At 60.8% G+C, this 15,909-nt stretch overlaps 2 protein-coding genes across 6 annotated transcripts; both read left to right on the forward strand.

The window, feature by feature from the left end:
* Positions 1-306: 306 nt before the first annotated feature.
* WRAP53 (WD repeat containing antisense to TP53) lies at positions 307-7,329 on the forward strand. Of its 5 annotated transcripts, none has more exons than XM_071420091.1 (12): positions 307-395; positions 524-599; positions 706-804; positions 1,387-1,495; positions 2,000-2,088; positions 2,486-2,576; positions 3,106-3,238; positions 3,731-3,939; positions 4,240-4,343; positions 5,420-5,563; positions 6,460-6,898; positions 6,932-7,329. In XM_071420091.1, the coding sequence occupies exons 1-12, from the start codon at positions 374-376 to the stop codon at positions 7,037-7,039; spliced, it is 1,623 nt and encodes a 540-aa protein (XP_071276192.1). In that variant the 5' UTR covers positions 307-373; the 3' UTR covers positions 7,040-7,329. The 5 variants fall into 5 exon arrangements, with proteins under 5 accessions (XP_071276192.1, XP_071276191.1, XP_071276194.1 ...); XM_071420090.1 differs by having other exon boundaries at positions 6,460-6,727; positions 6,761-7,329; XM_071420093.1 differs by having other exon boundaries at positions 308-395; positions 6,460-6,760; positions 6,899-7,329.
* An 801-nt stretch (positions 7,330-8,130) lies between these two features.
* EFNB3 (ephrin B3) lies at positions 8,131-12,781 on the forward strand. Its single transcript, XM_071420094.1, has 5 exons — positions 8,131-8,228; positions 10,688-10,971; positions 11,650-11,742; positions 11,820-11,858; positions 11,933-12,781. The coding sequence occupies exons 1-5, from the start codon at positions 8,131-8,133 to the stop codon at positions 12,307-12,309; spliced, it is 891 nt and encodes a 296-aa protein (XP_071276195.1). The 3' UTR covers positions 12,310-12,781.
* Positions 12,782-15,909: the final 3,128 nt, after the last annotated feature.

Raw genomic sequence — 15,909 nt, forward strand, 5'->3', positions numbered from 1 at the left:
ATGGTCACCATGGTTGGGTCACGGTGGCCATGGTTGAGTCACGGTGGCCATGGTGGGGTCATGGCGGCCACAGGTCACCCTTTGGTTGCTCCCCACCAACTCCAGGACCCTCTTTTGGGACCCCCCCAAACCCTCAGGTGACATTTTGGGGTGTCCCAGGTCCCTCTGGACCCTTTTGGGGCCGTTTTTGGGGTCGCATTTCGGGGTCCCCAAATCGCGGGCGTCCCTTTTTGGCGGGAAAAGCCGAAACCCCGCCCACAGAAGGAGGAGCCAATCCAAATCGCGCCTCATTCCATATATGGAGCTGGAGGCGTGGCCTAAAGAGCGGGCCGCTGAGGGGCGTGGCCAGCGAGGGGCGTGGCCTCTCGCTGTCATGGCGGCGCCCATGGTGGACGGTGCGCGTTGAGGCGGGGGGGGGCGGGAGAATTTGGGGTTTTTTTGGGGGATTTTTCGGGGGATTTTGGGTTTTCTGAGGGGAATTCGGGGATGGGGAGGGGCTCTGACCTCTCCCCTCCCCCCGCAGCCTCTCAGGGGGTCCCCGAACCCCCCGGGACCCCTCAGGACGCGGCCCCGCCGGAGCCCGAGGAGGAGGAGCTCGAGTGAGTTTGGGGGGGATTTTTTGGGGGGTCCCTGAGGGGTTTGGGGGTCCCTGAGGGGTTTTGGGGGTCCCTGACCCCCCCCCCCCCCAATTCCGGCTCTTCCCAGTTTCCCCCAGTACGAACTGGGCCGCCCCCCCCGCCCGGTTTGGGGGGCGCGGGAGGAATTCGCGAAGCGCCCCGAGAATTACCTGCGAGGCTGCAAATGGTGAGAGACCCCAAAATCCCCCCCAAAATCACCCGGAAACCTCCCCAAATCACCTCAAAAATCAGCCCAGCAATCACCCCGAACCCTCTGCCGAAAATCACCCCAAAAATCCCCCCCAAAACCCCCCCCGAAAGGCCCCAAACCTCGCCCAAAAATCACCCCAATACCGCCACAAAAACCTCCCTAAACCACCCCAAAAACCTCCCTAAATCACCCCAAAAATCACCCCAAAAACCTCCCTAAATCACCTCAGAACCTCCCTAAAAATCACCGCAAACCCCCGCCAAAAATCACCCCAAAACCTCCCCAAAAACGTCCCTAAATCACCCCAAAACTGCCCCAAAAATCACCCCAAAAGCCCCGCGGGAGGGTTGGGGTCCCCTGGGGGGTTGAAATGGGGGGGTCCCCAACACCTGGGGTTTGTTTTGGGGTTCATTGGGGGATCCCCAATACCTGAGGGGTCATTTTGGGGTCCATGGGGTGACAATGGGGGGGTCCCCATACCCGGGGCTATTTTGGGGTGACATGGGGGGGTCCCCACACCCGGGGCTATTTTGGGGTGACATTTGGGGGTCCCCCCAGGGCCCCCGACGGCTCCTGCGTCCTCACCTGCAGCAACGACAACGCCCTGAGGATCTTCGACCTCCCCCTCCCCCCGGGACCCCCCCCGGGGGCGCCCCTCCCCCAGCTGGTGGGTGGGGGAGGGGCTGGGGGGATTTGGGGGGGGGGTGGGGGTGGGTGTGGGGTCACTTTGGGGGGGTTTGGGGTAATTTTGGGGGGGTTTGGGGTAATTTTGGGGGGCTTTGGGGTCACTCTGGGGGTCCTGGGGGGGATTTGGGGGCTCTGGGGGTCACTGAGGAGAGTTTGGGGTCACTTTGGGGGGGTTTGGGGTCACTTTGGGGGGTCCTGGGGGGGATTTTGGGGGTCTGGGGGGGTCACTGGGGGGTCATTGTGGATCTCCAGGGGTCACTCATTGGTCACTTGTGGTCACTCAGGGGTCACTCAGTGGTCACTGGGGTCACTCTGGTCACTGGTGGTCACTCAGGGGTCACTCAGTGGTCACTCAGGGGTCACTCAGTGGTCATTGGGGTCACTCATTGGTCACTCCTGGTCACTCATTGGTCACTCCTGGTCACTCATTGGTCACTGGGGTCACTCTGGTCACTCCTGGTCACTCATTGGTCACTGGTGGCAGCTCCCGGCCGTGCAGGTGGCCGAAGGTGACACCATCTACGACTTCACCTGGTACCCCCTGATGGACTCCAGCGACCCCCCCAGCTGCCTGTGAGAGACTGGGATATACTGGGATATACTGGGAATGGACTGGGATGGAACTGGGATATACTGGGAATGGACTGGGAGCACTGGGAGGGAACTGGGAAGGCGCTGGTTGTTACTGGGATGAACTGGGGGTGGTGTACTGGGAGCAGGGGCGGCTCCTGGGAGGTCGTTACTGGTCCAGACTGGTCCATACTGGTCTGTACTGGTCTGTACTGGTGTATACTGGTCTGTGCTCATTTATACCACTCCGTACTGGTCCATACTGGTCCGTACTGGTCCGTACAAGCGTGTACCGGTCCATGCCAGTCCATACTGGTTTATACTGGTCCCTACCAGTTTATACTGGTCCATACTGGTTTATACTGGTCCACACTGATTTATACTGGTCTGTACTGGGCAGGGTGGCCGCCAGCAGCCGGGACAGCCCCGTGCACCTCTGGGACGCCTTCGATGGGAGCCTGAGGGGCTCATTCCGTGCCCACAACCACCTGGTGGGCACTGGGATCAAACTGGGAGGGACTGGGATAAACTGGGAGGGACTGGGATAAACTGGGAGGGGACTGGGTTTGGGGACCCCTGGGATGTCCCTGGGTGGATTTTGGGGTCCCGGAGAAGCTTTTGGGGACCCCTGACCCCATTAATGGGAGGAGTTTTGGGGTTTGGGGACCCCCCAGAGCTTTCCCAGGTGGGTTTTGGGATCTCCCCATTCCCTGTAGGGTTTTGGGGTCTCCCCATTCCCTGGAGGGTTTTTGGGGTCTCCCCATTCCCTGGAGGGTTTTTGGGGTCTCCCCATTCCCTGTAGGGTTTTTGGGATCCCCCATCTCTCCTGGGTGGGTTTTGGGGTCTCCCCATTCCCTGTAGGGTTTTTGGGTCCCCCCCACCTGTCCCGGGTGGGTTTTTGGGATCTCCCATCTCTCCCAGGAGGGTTTTGGGGTCTCCCTGTTCCCTGTAGGGTTTTTGGGGTCCCCCGCCATCCCGGGTGGTTCTGGGGCGCCCTCAGGGACCCCGCGGTGTCCCCAGGACGAGCCCGTGGCCCCGCACTCCTTGGCCTTCGCCCCCGATGGCTCCCGGCTCCTGGGCGGCTTCGACGGCGCCGTCCGAGAGTTCCCGACCGAGCGCCCGGGCCGGGGCGGCCTCCAGAGGAGCCTGAGCCGTGAGGGGCGGGGCTTAAAGGGGGCGGGGATTAAAAGGGGGCGGGGATTAATGGGGTGGGGTCTGGGCATGGGGTAAGGGGAGGTTCCCAGGCTGTATTTGGGATTAAAATGGGGAAGTCAGGGGTTAAAAGGGGTAGGGTGTGGTCAAAATGGGCATGGCTTAAAGGAAAAAGGGCGTGGCCTAAAGGGGTGGGGTCAATGGGAGGGGTTGGGGTAGGGCAGGGGCAGTTCCCGCCCTTTGTTTGGGGCTAAAATGGGGAAGTCAGGGGTTAAAAGGGGTGGAGTCAAAAAGGGCATGGCCTTAAAGGGTGGGGCCCTGGGGTGGGGCTTAACAGGGAGTGTCCGGCAAAATGTAAATGAGTGGAACATAAGGGGGCGTGGCTTTGATGGGCATGGTCCTGGGGAGGGCAGGATTTAGGTGGGTGGTGTCTAAGGGGGTGTGGCCTCACTGAAGGGGGCGTGGCCTAACCTTTGTCTCCACCCCCTCCCAGAGGGCGGGCATGGCCAGCGAGGCCTGATTGGCTGCCTGGCCTTCAGCCCCAGCCAATCGCTGTTCGCCTGCGGCTCCTATGGGCGGAGCCTGGGGCTGTACCCGCTGGAAGGGGGCGGGGCCGTGGCGCTCTGGCCCCGCCTCCCGGCCGCGCCCACTCACCTGCGCTTCAGCCCCTGCGGGACTCACCTGTACGCCGGCGGGAGGAAGGTGGGCGTGGCCAAATGTGGGCGTGGCTTTTGGGTGGGGCACGGGGTGGGTGGGGGCTTTGAGTTGTTATGAGGGTGTGGCCTCGTGGTGGGCAGGGCTTTGTGAATGTGGGCGTGGCCTCAGTGCTGGGGGCGTGGCCTCTGGGCGCGTTTTTGGGGGCGTGGTTTAGGCTCTGATTGACATCTCCCAGTGTAGTGGGTGGAGCTTTGTGGGCGTGGCTTATGGGAAGGGAGGCGTTTTCATCATTGGGGGCGTGGCTTCAGGCCTGATGGGCGTGTCCCGGCCTGGCCCCGCCCCCAGGACCGCCACATCCTCTGCTGGGACCTTCGTGTCCCCGAGCGTCCCCTCCTGGCGCTGCCGCGGCGCGTGGCCACCAACCAGCGCGTGACCTTTGACCTCGACCCGTGAGTGACCCCCCCGAAAAATGGGGCACCCCTGGGGACACCTGGGACACCTTTTGGGGACACCTGGGGCACCTTTGGGGACACCTGGGGCACCTTTTGGGGACACCTGGGGCACCCCTGGGGACACCTGGGGCAACTTCTGGGGACACCTGGGGCAACTTCTGGGGACACCTGGGGCACCCTTGGGGACACCTGGGACACCTTTGGGGACACCTGGGGCACCCTTGGGGACACCTGGGACACCTTTGGGGGGATTTTTGGTGGCTCTTGGACATCTGGGACACTTTTTGAGGGGATTTTGGGGGGGTCCAGAACCCCTGGATCAAATTTTCGGGGGTCCTGGACACCTGGATCAGATTTTGGGGGGTCCTGAACATCTGGGTCACCTTTTCGGGGTATTTTGGACACCTGGGTCACCTTTAGAGGAGAATTTTTGGGGCTCTTGGACACCTGGGTCACGTTTTGGGGGGATTTTTGCGGTTCTTGGACACCTGGACCTTCTCCTTGAGGAGATTTAGGGCAGGGGTCTCAGGGGGTTTTTAGGGCAGGGGTCTCTGAGGGTTTTTAGGGTTGGGGTCACAGGGGGTTTTTAGGGCGGGGGTCTCAGGGGGTTTTTAGGGTGGGGGTCTCTGGTGGTTATTAAGGGTTGGGGTCTCTGGGGGTTATTAAGGGTTGGGGTCTCTGGGGGTTATTAAGGGTGGGGGTCTCTGGGGGTTATTAAGGGCAGGGGTCTCTGGGGTTTTTAGGGTTGGGGTCTCTGGGGTTTTTAGAGTTGGGGTCTCTGGGGTTTTTAGGGTGGGGGTCTCAGGGGTTTTTAGGGTTGGGGTCTCTGGGGGTTTTAGGGCGGGGGTTATTAAGGGTTGGGGTCTCTGGGGTTTTTAGGGCGGGGGTCTCTGGGGTTATTAGGGCGGGGGTCTCGGGGTTTTTAGGGTTGGGGTCTCTGGGGTTTTTAGGGCAGGGGTCTCTGGGGGTTATTAAGGGTGGGGGTCTCTGGGGTTTTTAGGGTGGGGGTCTCTGGGGGTTTTAGGGCGGGGGTTATTAAGGGTGGGGGTCTCTCATTGTCCCCGTGCCCCCAGGTCGGGGCGGTTCCTGGTCGGGGGTGACACCGATGGCTTTGTCACCGTCTGGGACACGCTGGCCCCGCCCAGCCCGGGGGACCCCCCCGAGCTGCCCCCCCTGCTCCGCTTCCGCGCCCTCCGCGACTGCGTCAACGGCACCAGGTAACCCCAAAAACGGGGATTCCCCCCAAAAAAAACCACACCTGGGGATTCCCCCCCAAAAAAACCACACCTGGGGATTCCCCCATAAAAACATGGGGGACCCCTCCCCAAAAATCGTTGGGACCCACCCTAATAAAATTTGGGGATCCCTCCAAAAAGTACCTTGGGTCACCCCCCAAACGCCCAAATTACCGTCCCAAATCCCCCAAAATTTCCACCCCAAATCCCCCAAAATTTCCACCCCAAACTCTCCCCAATTTCCACCCCAAACTCCCCCAATTCCTACCCCAAACTTCCACCCCAAGTCCCCCAGTTTCCACCCCAAATCCCCCAAATTTTCACCCCAAATCCCCCGAATTTTCACCCGAATTCCCCAAATTTCCACCTCAACCCCCCCCCCCATATTCCACCCCAAATCCCCCAAATTTCCTCCTCAAACTCCCACAAATTTCCACCCCAAATTCCCCAAATTTTCACCCAAATCCCCCAAATTTTCAAGTCAAATTCCCCCAAATTTCCACGTCAAACCCCCCCCAATTTCTACCCCCAACTTCCACCCCAAGTCCCCCAATTCCCACCCCAAACTCCCCCAATTTTCACACCAAACTCCCCCAAATTTCCACCCCAAATCCCCCAAATTTCCTCCTCATCTCCCCCAAATTCCCACCCTAAACCTCCCCAAATTTCCACCCCAAATTTTTACCCCAAACTCCCCCAAATTTCCACCCCAAATCTCCCCCAAACTCCCCCAAATTTCCACCCCAAATCTCCCCAAGTTTCCACCCTAAGTCCCCCAAATTTTCACCCCAAACTCCCCCAAATCCCCCCAATTTCCACCCCAAACCCCCCAAATTCCACCGAAATCCCCCAAATTTCCCCGTTTTCCCCATTCCCAGCCTGCACCCCGCGCTGCCGCTCCTGGCCACGGCCTCGGGCCAGCGCCTGTTCCCGGCGCCGTGGGACAGCGACGGTGACAGCGAGGGGACACAGGAGGGGCCGGCCCCGGGAGGGGACATCCGGCTGCAGCTCTGGTGGTGGGGACACGAGGACACCCCTGGGGACACCCCCGGGGACACCCCTGGGGACAGCGGGACCGGCCATTGTCACCTCAGCGGGGACACCGAGTGCCACACCCCTGGGAACACTGGGATTGGAGATTGTCACCTCCCTGGGGACACTGGGATTGGAGATTGTCACCTCAGCGGGGACACGGAGTGTCACCTGTCTGGGGACACTGATTGTCACCTCCCTGGGGACAGCGGGACCGGCCATTGTCACCTCCCCGGGGACACCGAGTGTCACACCCCTGGGGACACTGGGACTGCAGATTGTCACCTCCCTGGGGACACTGGGACTGGAGATTGTCACCTCTCTGGGGACACCGATTGTCACCTCTCTGGGGACACTGGGACTGGCCATTGCCACTTCTCTGAGGACATTGGGACTGGAGATTGTCACCTCCCTGGGGGACACTGAGTGTTGCCTCCATGGGGACACCCAATTGTCACCTCTCTGGGGACATCTGGACTGATGATTGTCACATCCCTGAGGACATTGGGACTGGCCATTGTCACCTCCCTGGGGGACACTGAGTGTCGCCTCCCTGGGGACAGTGACTGTCACCTTTGAGGACCAGAACTGTCACCCCTGGGGACCCTGGAGGGGTCACAGCCCCCTTGGGGACCCTGAATGTCACCCTCAGTGACCCCTGGGGACCCCAGATGTCCCCCCCAGGCCTCGGTTGTACTAAAGCCGTTGTGACTGTCGCCCTCTGTCACCCCCGTGGGCTGTCACAGGTGGGGGCGTGGCCAGACCTGCCCCGCCCCCACACCCCAAACCCCCCCCGGGTGCCCCAAAATCGTCCCCAGCCCCTCGGGGTCCCCACCCTGCAATTCCAGCGTTGCCCCTTTAAGAGCCCCCCCTCCACACAAACAAAGGGGCGGGGCCTGTTCCTAAGCAGCTTTATCATCACCATGGCAACGGTGGGGGTTGTGATGTTGCCATGGAAATCTGTGTGGCGCTGCTGGCCACGCCCCCGCCGCTAGGCCACGCCCATCCACGTGGCCACACCCACACCGTGGTCAGATCTGTGGGTGTGGCCACGTTAACTTTTGGTCACGCCCCTTCCAAAAGACCACGCCCCATTTTAAGTGCCCGTCCATGCTAATTGCGCTAAGCCACGCCCCCAAATACACACCCGACCCCAATCCACGCCTTTTAAATATTCAAACCCCGCCCATCTTTTCATGCCCCGCCCCATATCTCCCAAACAACGAGCACGCCCATCCGTGACCACGCCCCTTTATCAACCCCACCCACCCACCCCCTTCACTACGCAGCCACGCCCACCCACGAGGCCCCTCCCCCGCGCCAAACCACGCCTTTCACTCCGAAAAGCCACGCCCCCTTTGAGACCCCGCCCCTCCTCCTCCGGCGCGGTCGCAGCCGGGGCGGCCCCGCGGGGACCCGGGTTCGAGTCCGGGCCGGGCCGGGGGCGGCACCGGGGGGGTCCCGGCGGGGGTGGCGGGGCCGGGCCGGGGGCGGCGGCCCCGCGGGGGCGGGGGGCGATGGCGGGGCCGGCGGCGGCGCTGCTCGTGGCCGTGCTGGGCGCGGGGGCCGCGGGGCTCAGCCTGGAGCCGGTGGTCTGGCACACCGGGAACCGGCGGTGAGAGCGGCGGCAACGGGGGCGGGGGGCAACGGGGGGGAGGGCGGGGGGCTCCGGGGGGATTGGGGGGCACCGGGGGCATTGAGGGGATTGGGGGGCACCGGGGGGAATGAGGGGTTCGGGGGTTCCGGGGGTAATTGGGGGGCACCGGGGGGGATTGAGGGGTTTGGGGGGCACCGGGGGCATTGAGTGGTTTGGGGGGTCCGGGGAGCGTTGAGGGGTTCGGGGGTTCCGGGGGGAATTGGGGGGGTTTGTGGGGATTGAGGGCTCTGGGGGGGTCTTGAGGGGATTTGGGGGTTCGAGGGGCTGGGGGCACCAGGGGGGTCTTGGGGTACCGGGGCTCTGAGGGGATTTGGGGGCTCTGAGGGGATCTGGGGGGGTCTGGGGGCTTTTGGGGTCCGAGGGCTTGGGGGGGGTCTTGAGGAACCTGGGGGCCTGTGGGGATTGGGGATTTTGGGGGGGTCTGGGGGTGTCTTGAGGGATTTGGGGGCGTCAAGGGGGGGATCAGGGGAGGCGGGGGGGCTTGAGGGGTCCTGGGGACCTGAAAAAGCCGGGAGGGAAAGGAGGGGAGGGGGTCCCGGGGGTCTGTGGGGGGGGAAGGGGGGTTGGGGGTCTCGTCACCCGCTCCAGGTGACCCCAAGATGGGGACGGGGACATGGGGGGTGACACTGGGGGGGACACAACGGGCTGTGGGTGACATCATCTGTGTGACACCGTGAGTGACACCTGGCGCTGTGACTGTGTGTGACACTGTGACTGTGTGTGACACCAAGTGTGACAACTTGAGCGTGGCAGCGTGAGTGACACTGTGGCACCGTGGCTGTCACCGTGACCGCGTGTGTGACACGGTGCGACGAGGGCACCGCGTGCCAGCGCGGGTGTCGCCACATCTGTCACACTGAGCAGGTGTGACACCGGCACAGGGGGGTGACACCGGCACAGGGGGGTGACACCGGCACAGCGAGGTGACACCGGGTGCCACTCCATGTGTGTGACACGGTGACGGTGACACGGTGACGGTGACAGCCCCAGCCCCCCTCTGTCCCCCCCTCGGGTGCCCCCAGCCCTGGGTCCCCCCTGCTGTGTCCCCTCCCCCCCCCAGGCCCCCCACGGAGCGGGTGGGGGAGGGGCAGCGGCGCTGTTGCCATGGTGACAACAATGGCTGCCCAACCCCCCCCCCCCCCCCCCCCCAGCGCTGCAGGGGCGCCTGACGGGGGCGTCACCGTGTCCCCATGCCCGGTGTGTCACCGTGTCCCCACACCCAACGGGGCTGTCACCATGTCCCCATACCCAAGGTGTCACCGTGTCCCCATGCCCGGTGTGTCACCGTGTCCCCATGCCCGGCAGTGTCACCGTGTCCCCATACCCAAGGTGTCACCGTGTCCCCATGCCCAAGGTGTCACCGTGTCCCCATACCCAAGGTGTCACCGTGTCCCCATGCCCGGCAGTGTCACCGTGTCCCCATGCCCGGGGTGTCACCGTGTCCCCATGCCCAGGGCGTCACCGTGTCCCCATGCCCAGGGTGTCACCGTGTCCCCATGCCCAGCAGTGTCACCATGTCCCCACACCCGGTGTTGTCACCCTCCTGTGGTGTCACACAGTGTCACCCTGATGGTGTCACTGTCACAGTGGCAGTGTCACACCTGTCACTGTGTCACACACGCAGTGTCACCATCACGGTGGCAGTGTCACGCCTGTCACTGTGTCACACACGCAGTGTGTCGTCTGGTGTCACCTCTGCTGTGTCACCCTGACCATGATGGTGTCGCACACAAGTGTCACACGCACGGAATGTCACACACACAGTGTCTCACAGTGTGTCACGGTGTCACACACACACACACAGAATGTCATGGTGTCACACACACACAGAGTGTCACAGTGTCACACATTGTCCCCATGTCCCCCCAGGTTCCTGGACGCCGGCGGTTACGTGCTGTACCCTCAGTGTCACACACTCAGTGTCACACACACAGACAGTGTCACACACAGTGTCACACACAGTGTCACACACAGTGTCACAGTGTCACATTGTCCCCCCAGGTTCCTGGACGCCGGCGGTTACGTGCTGTACCCTCAGTGTCACACACACACACACAGTGTCACACACACACACACAGTGTCACACACACACACAGTGTCACATTGTCACATTGTCCCCCCAGGTTCCTGGACGCCGGCGGTTACGTGCTGTACCCTCAGTGTCACACACACAGTGTCACACACACAGACAGTGTCACACACACAGTGTCACACACACAGTGTCACATTGTCACATTGTCACAGTGTCACACCCAGTGTCACATTGTCCCCCCAGGTTCCTGGACGCCGGAAGTTACGTGCTGTACCCTCAGTGTCACACACACACCCTCAGTGTCACACACACACACACAGTGTCACACACACACACAGTGTCACAGTGTCACAGTGTCACACACATTGTCCCCATGTCCCCCCAGGTTCCTGGACGCCGGCGGTTACGTGCTGTACCCTCAGATCGGCGACCGCCTGGACCTGGTGTGCCCGGGGGGGGCGGGGTACGAGTACTACAAGCTGTACCTGGTGGGCGGGGCGCAGGCGCGGCGCTGCCAGGTGCAGGCCCCGCCCCCCGGCCCCGCCCCCGCGCTGCTGCTCACCTGCGACCGCCCCCAGCGCGACGTTCGCTTCACCATCAAATTCCAGGAGTTCAGCCCCAACCTCTGGGGACACGAATTCCGCCGGCAGCACGACTATTACATCATCAGTGAGCCGTGACGTCATCGGCGGGGGCGGGGCTGGGGGGCGATGGCGTTGGGGGAGGGTGATGTCATCGCTGGGGGGGTGGTGATGTCATCGCTGGGGTGTTGTGATGTCATTGGGGAAGGGGTGGAGGGGTTGGGTTGTGTTCAGGGTGTGCTGGTGATGTCATCCGGGTGATGATGTCATAGCGAGGGGTGGTGATGTCATTGGGGAGGTGGTGATGTCATTGGGGAGGGGGTGATGTCATTGGGGAAGGGGTGGAGGGGAGGGGGGTGTAGAGTTGTGTTTAGGAGGGGCTTTGGGGAGGGTTTTGGGGCTCTTTCGCCCTCTGGGAGGTGCTGGTGATGTCATCAGGGTGTGATGTCATCAGGGTGTGATGTCATTGGTCTGTGACATCATCAGAGGGGACTGGCATCGATGGCGTGACACCATGGGGGGAGCTGACAGCGTTAGGGCAGGGATGATGTCATGATGATGTCATCGCTATCCCCGTGATGTCATCAGAATGTGATGCTGTGACATCACTGGGGGGCGATGACGTCACAGGATGCGACATCCCCAGAACGCGCGATGACATCAAGGGGAGATGGGGAGTGACCAGGCTCTGACATCATAGGGGGGTTATGACAAATGCGGTGACGTCACCGATGACGTCACCGTGCCCCTCCCCCATCCTTTGCAGCCACGTCGGACGGGACCCCCGAGGGGCTGGAGAACCGGCAGGGCGGGGCCTGCCTGACGCGGGCCATGCGCGTCACCCTGCGCGTGGGGCAGCGTGAGTGCCCCGCCCCCACCCCGCCCCGCCCCCGCCCCGCCCCTCCCCCCTCTCACCCTCCCTCCCCTCCCCCACAGGCCCCGGGGCGGAGCCGCCGCCGGACCCGGCCGGGACAGGTAAAGGTGTGGGGTAGGGGGAGGGGCTTTGCCCACCTGAAGCCCCGCCCCTGACTCCTCCCCCTTTCCCCCAGGTTCAGCCAATCAGACGAGCCCGCCCGGGCCGGGCCCGCCCCCCGCGCGGGAGGGGGCGGTGCTGGGGGCGGCGGGGGGAGGGGCGGCGCTGCTGGCGCTGCTGGGGGGGGCGGGGGGGGCGCTCTGGTGGCGGCGCCGCCCCCGGAGACCCCAAAAAACCCCGCGGGGAGGGGCGGGGCCGGCGAGGCCACGCCCCCACGGACCGGGCCCCGCCCACCCCCTGCGCGAGCTGCCCCTCCCCCCCCGCAGCCCCGCCCCCCGCCTATTACAAGGTGTGAGGGGGTGGGGGAGGGGCGGGAGCCCAAAGCTGGGAGACCCCGCCCACAAAGGTGGAAGGACACGCCCCACCCTGAAGCTCCGCCCCTTTGGGGCATAGAGGAATGAAGGACCCAAAAAGGGAAGAATTTGCCCCAAAATGAACCCCCAGGTGTGGGGAGGTGGGGCTTAACCAGGAGGCGTGGCCTGAACGGGGCGTGGCCACCACAGGGCGTGGCCTAATTTACATATGGTGCTACCCAGGGGCGTGGTCATCCAAATATGGGCGTGGTTTCAATTGGGGAGGCGGAGCTTGAGCGGCTTTGAGGCGTCACCCCAGGAAATGGGCGGGGCTTGGTGAGGCCAACCTCCCATTGGCCACGATTAAGCCCCGCCCACACAAAGGGGTGGGAAAACTTAGGCCACACCCCCATGGCAAAAGGGGGCGGGGCTTTCCCATTGCAGCCACCAAGAGGATGACCAGGAAGTGACGTCACAGAGATGAAGAGGCGGGGCTTCCTGTGTGACATCACACGGGGGGGGCGTGGCCTGACCGCGCGCCCGCTGCTGATTAGACAATTTTGTGCAATTGGCTCCGCCCCATTCCTGTCATTCAAATGAGGTGGGCGGGGCTTGGTGAGGTTTTGGCGCCCCCTGGTGGTGGGGGAGGGGCTGGAGGGGGCGGTGTCACGTGGTGGGGGGCGTGTCCTACCCGTCCGATGTCACCTTTGGCACTTGAGGCCCCAAATCTTCATTTTTTCCCCCCTAAACCCCAAAATTTCCCCTCTCCAGCCTCATAATTTTGGGTCTAAATCCCTCAGTTTTGGGGACAAAAAGCGCCAATTTTTGTCCAAACATCGTCTTCCACCCAAATCCTCATTTTTAGAGAAAAAAGATCATTTTTAGTGCCAAAACCCTCACTTTTAACAACCCAAACCTTCAGTTTTAAGCTCTAATCCCTCATTTCATTCCCCAAAATTAATTTTAAAATGTTAAATCCTCATTTTGGACCTAAATCCCCAAATTCCTGAATACAAAACATCTTCAAAGGTCCAAACTTCATTTTTACATTTAAAACATTTTTTTCTGGGCCAAATTCTTAAATTTTTTATGGTTAAACCTGAGTTTTTAGTGTTCCAAACCTCGTTTTGGGTTCCAAACCCACATTTCTAGGGCTGCAAACATTAATTTAAGGTCCAAAGCTGCATTTCCCCTCATTTTTGAGGCCAAAACCCAATTTTTATGTGTAAACCTCCAATTTTAGGGTTTAAACCCCTCTTTGGGCATGAAAAATCCAATTTTGTGGTCCCAAATGCCTCAATTTAGAGCCTAAATTCTTCATTTATGGGATCCAAAATTCCACTTTTGGAACCAAACAAACATTTTTAGGGTGGAAATCCACACCTTCAGGGTTCAGGCCCAAATTTTAGGGCCAAATGCTTCATTTTGAGGATTTCCAGGAGGGTTTAAAGAAATTTTTGGTAATTTCAATGTCTCAAACCCCATTTTTTGCACCAAAAATCTCATTTCAGGGTCCAAATTCTCATTCTTGGGACCAAGTTCTCAAGTTTCGGGTCCAATCCCCTTCTTAAAGTTTAAACCGCACATTTCACACCCTATTTTAAGGACAAAATCCTCATTTTAGGGCCAAAAGCTTTGGTTTTGGGGTGCAAATCTTCATTTAAATGCCGATTCCTGCTTTTTTTAGGAGTAGAAAATCTCATTTTTAGATCCTTATCCCACGTTTTTAGGACCAAACACCTTTTTGGGACCATAAACCTCTTTTTTGGGGACCCACCCACCCCCATTTTGAGTGGACAAAATGATCAATTACAAGGCCAAACCTCCTGGTTTTGGAGCAAAAATCTCATTTTTTGGTGTCTAAATCCCATTTATAGCCCCAAAATTTCGTATTTATGAGCACACGCGTCAATTTTAGTTTAAAATCTTTCACTTCGACCCCAAATTCGGCTTTTTCAGGGCCCTTTGCGGTCTCCAGCCCGAATTTTTGGGTCATTTTAATCAATTTTTGGGTCCAAATTTCCCTTTCCAAGGCCTCCACCACCCCCCCCTCAGCTCCCGCTGTTGCCATGGCAACGGGCCCGGCGCGCCCTGTCGTGACGTCACGGGGGCGCCGGCCAATCAGAGCGCGGCTCGGCCGTTGTTGCTGGGGGGCGGGCAGGGGTCACGTGACCCCCGAGAAAAAGGGGGGGGTGTCCGGGGGTCCTCGTGCAAGGGGTCACGTGATGCCCCGGGCGAATCCCAAATTTCCCCCCAAAAATCCCGAATTTCCCCATTTAAATCCCAGATTTGCCCCACACAAATCCCAAATTTTCCCCATTTAACCCCCAAATTTCCCCAAATAAACCCCAAATTTACTCGTGCAAATGCGGGACTTCCCCGTGCGAATCCCGAATTTCCTCACCCAACCCCCAGATTCCTCATTCCTCAGATCCCGAATTTCCTCATCCAAATCCCAAATTTTCCCCACACAGATCCCAAATTTACCCATACAAATCCCAATTTTTCTCCATTTAAATCCCGAATTTCCTCACCCAAATCACAAATTTTCCCACACAAGTCCCAAATTTACTCAAATCTCAAATGTCCTCATCCAAACCCCAAATTTCCCCATTTAACCCCCAGATTCGCGCATTTAAATCCCGAATTTCCCCACACAAATCCCCAAATTTCCCCATCCGAACCCCAAATTTCCGTGTCCAAACCCCTCCCCCCCACGGCGCCCCTCCCCCCTTGCACACGCGCGTGCCAACCCCGCCCCTCCCCCTCCCCCGGGCACCGCGGGGTTAAACTCGGCCCCTCCCCCACCCCGCGCCCCTCCCCCACTCCGCCGGAGCCTCCGGCCCCGGGGGCGGGGCGAGGCCGAGGGGAGGGCGGGGCCGCGCTCGGCCAAAGGCCACGCCCCCATTGGGCACGTGCGGTCCCGCGCGCTGCCCGAGGGGAGGGGGGGAGCGCGGGGCGGGGCTTGGCGGAGCTGCCGCGCGCTGATTGGTCGGCGTTGGGAAGGCGGTTCTGTCATTGGCTGGAGCGCGGTGTCCCCAGGGTGGCCCCGCCCCTGGCCGTGCCAGGGCGCCCCCTGCTGGTCCCAGTGCGATTCCGGTCCCAGTGCCAGCTTATACTGGTCCCAGTGCCTCCCAGTCCCAGTGTCGCTCTGTACTGGTCCCAGTGCCAGCTTATACTGGTCCCAGTGCCTCCCAGTCCCAGTGTGGCTCTGTACTGGTCCCAGTGCCAGCTTATACTGGTCCCAGTGCCTCCCAGTCCCAGTGCCACCCTGTACTGGTCCCAGTGCCTCCCAGTACCAGCTCATTCTGGGCCCAGTGCCTCCCAGTCCCAGTGTCGCTCTGTACTGGTTCCAGTACCAGCCTTTACTGGGCCCAGTGCCTCCCAGTGCCACTCTGTACTGGTCCCAGTGCGCTTCCAGTCCCAGTGTCGCTCTGTACAGGCCCCAGTGCCTCCCAGTACCAGCTTATACTGGGCCAGTGCATCCCCGTGCCACTCTGTGCTGTTCCCAGTGCCTCCCAGTACAGGTTTATACTGGTCCCAGTGCCACTCCGTACTGGTGCAAGCGTCTCTTAGCCAAAGTGTCGCTCTGCACTGATCCCAGTGCCTCCAGTCCCCGTGTCACCCTGTACTGGTTGCAGTACCAGCTCATACTGGTCTCAGTCTCTCCTATTACTGGGCAGTCCCAGTGCCAGCGCCT

The sequence above is a fragment of the Agelaius tricolor genome, unplaced genomic scaffold (genome assembly GCF_023055355.1).
Source record: "Agelaius tricolor isolate 1412-34295 unplaced genomic scaffold, bAgeTri1.0.p SCAF_125, whole genome shotgun sequence".
In the NCBI taxonomy this organism is placed as follows: Eukaryota; Metazoa; Chordata; class Aves; order Passeriformes; family Icteridae; genus Agelaius; species Agelaius tricolor.

Coding starts and splice junctions, on each gene's coding strand:
- WRAP53 (XM_071420089.1), top strand. CDS start 374: ATGGCGGCGCCCATGGTGGACG. Junction 805..1,386: donor TACCTGCGAGGCTGCAAATG/GTGAGAGACCCC, acceptor GGGTCCCCCCAG/GGCCCCCGACGGCTCCTGCG. Junction 4,344..5,419: donor GTGACCTTTGACCTCGACCC/GTGAGTGACCCC, acceptor CCGTGCCCCCAG/GTCGGGGCGGTTCCTGGTCG.
- EFNB3 (XM_071420094.1), top strand. CDS start 8,131: ATGGCGGGGCCGGCGGCGGCGCTGCTCGTGGCCGTGCTGGGCGCGGGG. Junction 10,972..11,649: donor GCACGACTATTACATCATCA/GTGAGCCGTGAC, acceptor CATCCTTTGCAG/CCACGTCGGACGGGACCCCC. Junction 11,859..11,932: donor GCCGGACCCGGCCGGGACAG/GTAAAGGTGTGG, acceptor CCTTTCCCCCAG/GTTCAGCCAATCAGACGAGC.